This window comes from Lathyrus oleraceus, chromosome 1 (genome assembly GCF_024323335.1).
Source record: "Lathyrus oleraceus cultivar Zhongwan6 chromosome 1, CAAS_Psat_ZW6_1.0, whole genome shotgun sequence".
Classification (NCBI taxonomy): domain Eukaryota; kingdom Viridiplantae; phylum Streptophyta; class Magnoliopsida; order Fabales; family Fabaceae; genus Lathyrus; species Lathyrus oleraceus.
Window position 1 is genome coordinate 454,570,990 of NC_066579.1, and position 8,096 is coordinate 454,579,085.

At 30.5% G+C, this 8,096-nt stretch overlaps 2 protein-coding genes and 1 non-coding gene across 5 annotated transcripts; all 3 read right to left on the reverse strand.

Annotated features, from left to right (window-relative positions):
* Positions 1-1,128: 1,128 nt before the first annotated feature.
* LOC127084183 (dolichyl-diphosphooligosaccharide--protein glycosyltransferase subunit 4A) lies at positions 1,129-4,148 on the reverse strand. Of its 3 annotated transcripts, XM_051024601.1 has the most exons (3): positions 4,025-4,148; positions 3,267-3,379; positions 1,129-1,435 (listed from the first exon to the last, which is right to left on the reverse strand). In XM_051024601.1, the coding sequence occupies exons 2-3, from the start codon at positions 3,278-3,280 to the stop codon at positions 1,312-1,314; spliced, it is 138 nt and encodes a 45-aa protein (XP_050880558.1). In that variant the 5' UTR covers positions 3,281-3,379; positions 4,025-4,148; the 3' UTR covers positions 1,129-1,311. The 3 variants fall into 3 exon arrangements, with proteins under 3 accessions (XP_050880558.1, XP_050880542.1, XP_050880551.1); XM_051024585.1 differs by lacking the exon at positions 4,025-4,148 and having other exon boundaries at positions 3,267-3,433; XM_051024594.1 differs by lacking the exon at positions 4,025-4,148 and having other exon boundaries at positions 1,129-1,454; positions 3,267-3,397.
* Positions 3,490-3,770, reverse strand: LOC127084204 (dolichyl-diphosphooligosaccharide--protein glycosyltransferase subunit 4A). The gene has a single exon (XM_051024612.1). It carries the CDS (start codon positions 3,768-3,770, stop codon positions 3,657-3,659), a length of 114 nt encoding a protein of 37 aa, XP_050880569.1. The 3' UTR covers positions 3,490-3,656.
* Positions 4,149-4,178: 30 nt separating the features above from the next.
* Positions 4,179-4,250, reverse strand: TRNAH-GUG (transfer RNA histidin (anticodon GUG)). The gene has a single exon. It is a non-coding gene; the product is annotated as a tRNA-His (tRNA).
* Positions 4,251-8,096: the final 3,846 nt, after the last annotated feature.

Consider the following 8,096-nt stretch of genomic DNA (forward strand, 5'->3'; position numbering starts at 1 on the left):
AATTCTAAAAATAGTAAACATTTCTGAAGTGTTGCAATAGATTTGAATTCGAAAGTGTTGCAGAATGAAAGTATTCAACTCTTGAAGAATGTTATCGTAGGCGAAATAATGTAACTTTTGATAAAAAAAAATATGTAACTTTTGATAAAAAGTACGTAACGTTTGGTAAAAAGTGAGTAATTTTTTTTCTAAAAACTTGTAACTCTTAGTAAAAATAAGTTGTTTCACCAATGATCGCAACCTTGTGAAACAACACCAATATGGCATATAAATACTTCATTCCGGATTCAAAAAAATATAACAAAAAAACATATCCTCTTCACACAATATTCGAGTTTTCATTGGTCTTGTACAAACTCGAGTCTATGCTCAATTAGCCTGAGTATTTCTTCGTTTCAACTCTAAAACATTTTAGAGTTCTTAAAATACTTATAAAAAAAGTGATCCGTTTACGATTCTATACTCAATTCATTTGGTTTAAATTAATTTTTCTAACAATCTTTTAAGAACCATGTAAAACTAATAAACTTATCAACCTATAGCTGTCGTCTATCGTCAAACATGGAAGACGCATAATCAATTTTTATACAAAATAATGAAGCATACCAAAAGCCTATTGGGTTATAGGAAACTCACTTTTCACATCTCATGGTGCATCCATACACGCACTTCGGAACAACTTTCATCACTTGAGTTTTCCTCCTTCTCCCGCACACAAAACATCAATTCTCGTGGATAATTTGACACAAGTATGTTTCACATAAGACAAATGTAGCATAATTGATGACACATTTCATGTATTTGCAGAATTGTTGTAGTAAAATAATTAGTTCAGGAACATGCATTATCTACCATAATGTTTGTTTACTTATTTGGTTGCTATCCTTAATCCTTTGATAGGTGGAATGTGCCATGTAGTACCTTACTACCTTTTTTCTCTCAAAATAACTAGCAATGATTAGTGTTTCAGTTTTACTTTTAACAGGAAAAACGAAAGAAAACAAAAAACCAGCAATTCATGTTTACAACAACAACAATTCAGCACATTTTCAGTTAATCCAAACAATAACATTGCAAATAGCATTTGACAATTAGTAATTTGTAATATAAGCACTAACATACCAAATATCAAATATAAACTAGTGGCAATGAAATATGATTAAATACCAACTATCAAATACTGATTATTTTATTAGCTGTTATATGCTACAACTGATTTCATAAACAAACTGACAAAACAGATCGATCAACAAAACTGTATCCAACAAAACTGCATCTTGAATACATGACAGAAAATAATAATGATAGTATCTAATTGCCTTCATAATTGGGATCGGCAATAACCAAGTGATATGCTATAACCAAAGCAAAAATGAATATGCCAAGAGAGTTAGCAATGAACCCCAAAGCTTCATCATCAATCATCTTTTTTTTCCTGAACATGGCAATCAAAACTAAATATAATTAGAAAAATAACATTAATAAATCATTATACAATATAATCTACTTGTTAAAACAGCAACAATTCTGCCATCATATTTCTCAATTCCTTTCACATTGCTTACAAATTACAATAGGAATGTAAATCTAATAAGGTGTTAACAAACGCTAATTGTTCAACTATAGCTAAAAACGAATTCGTGTATATACTAAACTGATATGGATCGTGTCTAACCAAAGCAGCAAAAACGAATTAGGGTTGAAACTAAAGAAAAACAGATCCAAATTGCAATTTAAATTATTCAATTGAAAAACAAAAATAAAGAATCATTGATAAATGATGATTGCATAATCAAAGAGATGTAAATAAAAACGAAATAAAAAAACAAAAAAGAAAGTAGAAGAATGAATGAAGGGATGTGAAGGAGAAAGTGAGGTTACGTGAAATTGGGATCAAGTTTAAGTTTAAGAAAAAAGCGGTCGTAATCGTAAGGATAAGGCATACTAAGTTTAAGTTTGGGTTGGACATGACTTAAGAGAAATTTGGATTGTAGCATAATGCGGTTTGATTCGATTTACAAAATACAAACCGAACCGAACCGTGCGGTTTTGTTAAAATATGGCCCAAACACATCCAAAGCAAATACGGTTTTTTGCAATTTTCGATTTGGTTTGATTTGATTTGCGGTTTTCTATCGGACTGGTTCGATTTTGAACACCCCTAACATATAATAATATATAATTTTTTATAATTCAACAATTTTTAAAGCCAAAACATGGATTATGATTTGCTAATCATTTTCAAAAAGTAAAAGTAAATGATAAGAGTAATGGCTAATCTTTTGGAAATCTGTATAGCATGTTGCACTTATATTTGGTATTACTATTAGATTAATAACTTGTGTGTTATTAACAATAATCAGCATAAAATAACAAACCATTAGAAACTTAAGCATATAAGACAATGCTTACGGTTTGATATAACATCGGCTTTCAGTTATGCGCATAGACTATTTCTGTTATTAGAATCAATGGCACAAAACAGTTATATATTTTCATATAACTCTAATTTTCTTAGTAGCAGAAAACTTCTAGTTATTGAATATTGCAACAGCAATGCAAATGGCCACGGTAAGTAGGATGATAATGGGAATCAACTAATCAAGAAATGTCAAATAGTAACTCTAAGAATAAATCTAATTTTTCAGTAAATAAATTGAAAGTCATGCAGTCTAGTAATACATCACCATATATTCTCTTAAATGCATTCGACATTTGAGTAACCAAAACATTAATACTTGAGGCTGCATCTTTATCTAGTCTATATTTGTTATAACCAACCTATTTCTTTCCACCTAATTGACTCATTTCAAGTGAGCTATGGCTATATTGCCAAGCTACTATTCTATCAGTAATTGATGCAATCAGTGCATTAAACAAGTGTGATAAAGAGAGATTGAACCATCTATGAGTGATGAGATTATTCTCTCTAGAATATTATTACAATTACATAGGAGCTGGAAGATAATTGAAAAGTGGGTAAGATTAAAAGGAATAAAAAAAGAAATATCTTAAATTTGTCATATATACTAGACACCAGGTTATTCAATTTTGCTGAATTTAATGTGTTGGAGGGTAATTAGCCTGATAGTTTGGGGGCTGAATGGACAGGATACTGTTTTTAATGTTTCACATTAAAAAAACAATGAAAACAGATCAATTTACCAACCTATTATTACTGTCAGCAAACATGATAGAATCATAAATCAATTTTGATACAAAATAATCAAGCATACCAAAAGCCTATTGCGTTATAGGAAACTCACTTTTCACATCCCATGGTGCATCCATATATGCACTTCGATCTTTCATCACCTGAGTTTTCCTCCTTCTCCCACACACAAGCACCAATCCTCGTGGATAACTTGACACAAGTATGCTTCACAGAAGACAAATGTAGCATAATTGATGATGTATTTTCAGGAACATGCATTAACTACCATAAATAGTACTATGTAATATAAACACTAACATGAGAAATATCAAATATAAAGCAATGGCAATGAAATATGGTTAAATACCAACTTTCAAAGACTCAGAATTTTATTAGCTGTTATAAGCTACAAAATGTTTTTATAAATAAACTCATGAAACAGATCGATCAACAAAACTGAATCCAACAAAATTGTGTCTTGAATACATGATAATGATAGTATCTAATTGGCTTCATATTTGGGATCGGCGATAACGAAATGATATGCTATAACCAAAGCAAAAATGAAAATGCCAAGAGAGTTGGCAATGAATCCCAAAGCTTCATCATCAATCATCTTTTTCTTTTCCTGAACATGACAATCAAAACTAAATATAATTAGAAAAATAACATTAATAAATCCCAAACGCTAATTGTTCAACTATAGCTATAAACGAATTCATGTAGATGCTAAACTGATATGGATCGTGTCTAAACGAATTAGGGTTGAAACTAAACAAAAACAGATCCAAATTGCAATTTAAATTAACAAAAATAAATGAAAAACAAAAAAGAAAGTGGAAGAATGAATGAAGGAGAAAGTGAGGTTACGTGAGATTGGGATCAAGGAGCGAGTTTTCAATTCACAACAACAACACTCGTTGTTTCTTCATAAAGCAAAGGGGAATTCACCGGAACTGTAAAACGTTGTCGTTTTATTTTATTCATGTATTTAAAAACAAATGAAGAAAAAATATATGAGAAGTGTGGCTGCTGGGATTCGAGCCCAGGTCTCCACGGCCACAACGTGGAATTCTTACCACTAAACTACAGCCACTTCTTGTTACCGGTTGTGAACATTATGATATATTTGTATTTATTAGTAATTGAAGATTTTCCGCCTTAATCTCCTCTCAACATAAGAACATAATAAATATTCATAAAATCTATTTTATTGTTGATAATGTTTTTTTCAATAAAATACATTACTTAAGTTTTGGGTCCCAATTGGGCTATATTGAGATTGGGAAAATTTTACCTTCATTTCAACATTATTCTCCTATCTCTCTAATAAATCAATTTTGACAGATAGTTTATTTTTCTAAATTTTAACTTTTTTCCTCATTTCAAACTTTAAGTTATCCGAGTCATTGAGAGAGCGTGATGATTTTTTTCATATTGGAACACATTCAACCAAGTTATTTGATCCACATACACATCATCAAAACTCTTTGAACCAGGTTTTTGTTTTGAAAAAGCCACAGGAAGTCTTATATCGAAATAATCCGATACATACATTGTCATTCTGAAAACTTACATCCAAATTCTCTAACCTTCAAGCTTATAATCGGAAGTCTTGAAAATAAGTTATCCATAAATATTTTTAAAAAACTATCTTTCAAATAATACTGAAACAAGATATTTGGTGAAGAGAAAAAGAGTATTGGATGTCTTACTTCAAAGTTATCTAAGGTAAGCATTTTTTAGCTATCGAATGTCTTTGGTAATAAACATCTTATTTGGTTTTTTTTTACAAAATTTAGTGAATTTGTTTTTTTTTCTAGTGGCGTGAATTCGGGGACGTGATTATTAGATTCCATCACGTGCAGGTGTAGGATGGGAAGCTTGATAGACGGAGGATGACCATGTAGGTACATCTACATCTGCTCCATAATGAGCGCAGTTTTCAAAATAGTCATACGATACGTCTATTTTGGTAAAGTATCAGTATCATACTTCGCCATTTATGGTACGGACAGAGACGGAGCTATTAGTCTCAAAGAGTGGGCTCATGGCCCCACCATAATTACCATAATTTTAGTAGTAGTAGTAATAATAATATATTTATATATTAAATATGGTAAAAATTAAGAAGAAATTTCTCTAATAGCCCTCACTTAATTAATAAATATTGAATAATTTAATTTCTCACACATATCATCCCATTACATTTAAAATGTAATCATTAGGTACACTCTTTTTTTTATAAATGTTAGTTCTATATTAAATAAAATAAATGCATTAAATAAAAAATTATAAAATTGACTCTTCATTTCCTTTTTCTATTAATTTTTTTTTACTCGTTTCAAACATAAATAAACCACTTTGTATTTCTCTTTCTTTCGGTGCAAAGTGCTTCTTTGTTATTAATTTCTTCTGCATTGTTAATCTTTTTTAAAAAAAAATATTTTATTTTAATCTTTATGAATTTATAATTTATTTTATTATTGTAATAAGAGTGGAAATATATTATTATTTCTTTATTATTATAATTATTTATGTATTTTGAAAATTATATATATATATATATATATATATATATATATATATATATATATATATATATATATATATATATATATATATATATATATATATATATATATATATATATATATATATATATATATATATATATATATATTGACCTCACTAATCAAAATATCTGGCTCCGTCCCTGGGTACGGTGAAGTAAGTAAATGGTAGACACTTGCTCTACTTTTTAATGTTATTTTCCCAACAATTTTCAGGGACATGTATCTTCTCCATAATACATCTATTCACTACTCATATTTAATTCTAATTCATCATCTACATCTACATCCAAGTCAAATTCCATGCTTAGTTTCCTCGAATTAACATGAACTGACATCTATTGGTGTCAATATACCACCAAGTATATATCTTCCTAACTCATAAGCATGAGGAAACCCGTAAGATATTCTAATAATATACCTACATATTTTTCTATTGGTTCCTACATAATAAACCCTCAGTAACTCTTTAGCAATGTGTCTCAGAGAAGCTCGGGACAGTGATCCACGTAGATTACCATAAAATATACTAGTGTGTGCATGTTCAACTTCATAAAAAAAACAAAAAAAAAAACTCTAATGTTTCTCAATTGTAAATTCAAGTTGTTATCCATAACCTCTAAACATTCTCACATGTCACATATACTTTTCTCCAACATCTGCTTTAATTTCCAACAATACTTTCAACACAATAAAGAAGAAATATATTCACTCGTTTCCATTGTTGAATAGAATATTTTGTAATAACTTTATCATAAATAGGTTCCTGTAATTATGGTATGCCATAGTTAGATTATTGATAGAATGTTACGCAATTATATATATATATATATATATATATATATATATATATATATATATATATATATATATATATATATATATATATATATATATATATATATATATTCACATGAATAAGAAAAGGCAGCATTCTATTATCTTAAATAAATCTTTCTCTTTGTGTCGTCACCACCTTTCTCTGCGACCGCCAGAACCACCGCGGCGCCATCCTCTCAGTGTTGCCGCACAAGCCGTTATGTCATTCTCTCAGCATTGCCGCACTAACATCCTAGTGATTCCACTCTTACGCCTTAACAACCACCGCAAAATATCTCTCTCTCTCTCTCTCTCTCTCTCTCTCTCTCTCTCTATATATATATATATATATATATATATATATATATATATATCGCATCGACAGCCCACCGCCTATCCTGCATTCTCAATTTGTGTCTCTTTTTTTCCACACACGATGTCTGATTACGATCCCAGTGTTAATGGCACCAACAACATGACCACCTCTTTTAGCAGTCATGATATCGGCAAGGAGACAACCTCTTATCCCCATTGACAGTCTCAAATATGGAGTTTCATCTTGCTCTCTCTGTTTCAAACATCAAGAATCACATTTCTATTGTTCTTGAGATAAAGAAAGATCAATATGGCCCATGGACCGACCTCTTTCGTATCCATGCCCGCTCTTATCGGGTTCTACATTATTTTGTAATAAGTTATCATAATTAGGTTCTTGTAATTATATTGTACCATAATTAGATTGTTGGACAAATGTTACACAATGATATATATATATATATATATATATATATATATATATATATATATATATATATATATATATATATATATATATATATATATATATATATATATATATTATTCACATGAATGAGAAAAGGCAAGCATTATATTATCTTACATGGTATCAATCATAATCGATTCCTTTCGCTAAAATAAACCTCTCTCTGCATTGTCACCGCCTTTCTCTACGATCGCCAAAACCACCACGGTGCCATTCTCCTAGCGCTGCCACACAAGTCGCGTCTCCATCCTCTCAGCATTTCTGCACCAGCATCCTGGCAATTCCTCTCTCGCGCCTTAATAACCACTGTAAAATCTCTCTTTCTTGCGTCGATATCCCTCTGTCGATCCTGCATTCCTAGTTTATATCTTTCTTTCCCACACACAATGTTTGAGTCTGATCATAATGTTAATGGCACAAACAACATAACCACCTCTTTTGGAAGTCGTGATACCGACAAGGAAACAACCTCTTCTCCCCCATCGACAGTCTCAAAGATGGAGTTTCATTCTGCTCTTGTTATTTCAAACATCAAGAATCACATTCCTATTGTTCTTGAGATAAAGAAAGATCAATATGGCACATGGCCCCGCCTCTTCTACATCCATGCCCACTCTCATTGAGTTCTACATCATATTGTTCCCTCTACGGATAAGAAACCATCGATAGATAACTATACTACCGAGTATGAATAGTATACTACATTTGACTCTGTCATTCTTCAATGGATATATTTCGCAATTTCCATTGACCTGCTGACCACCAT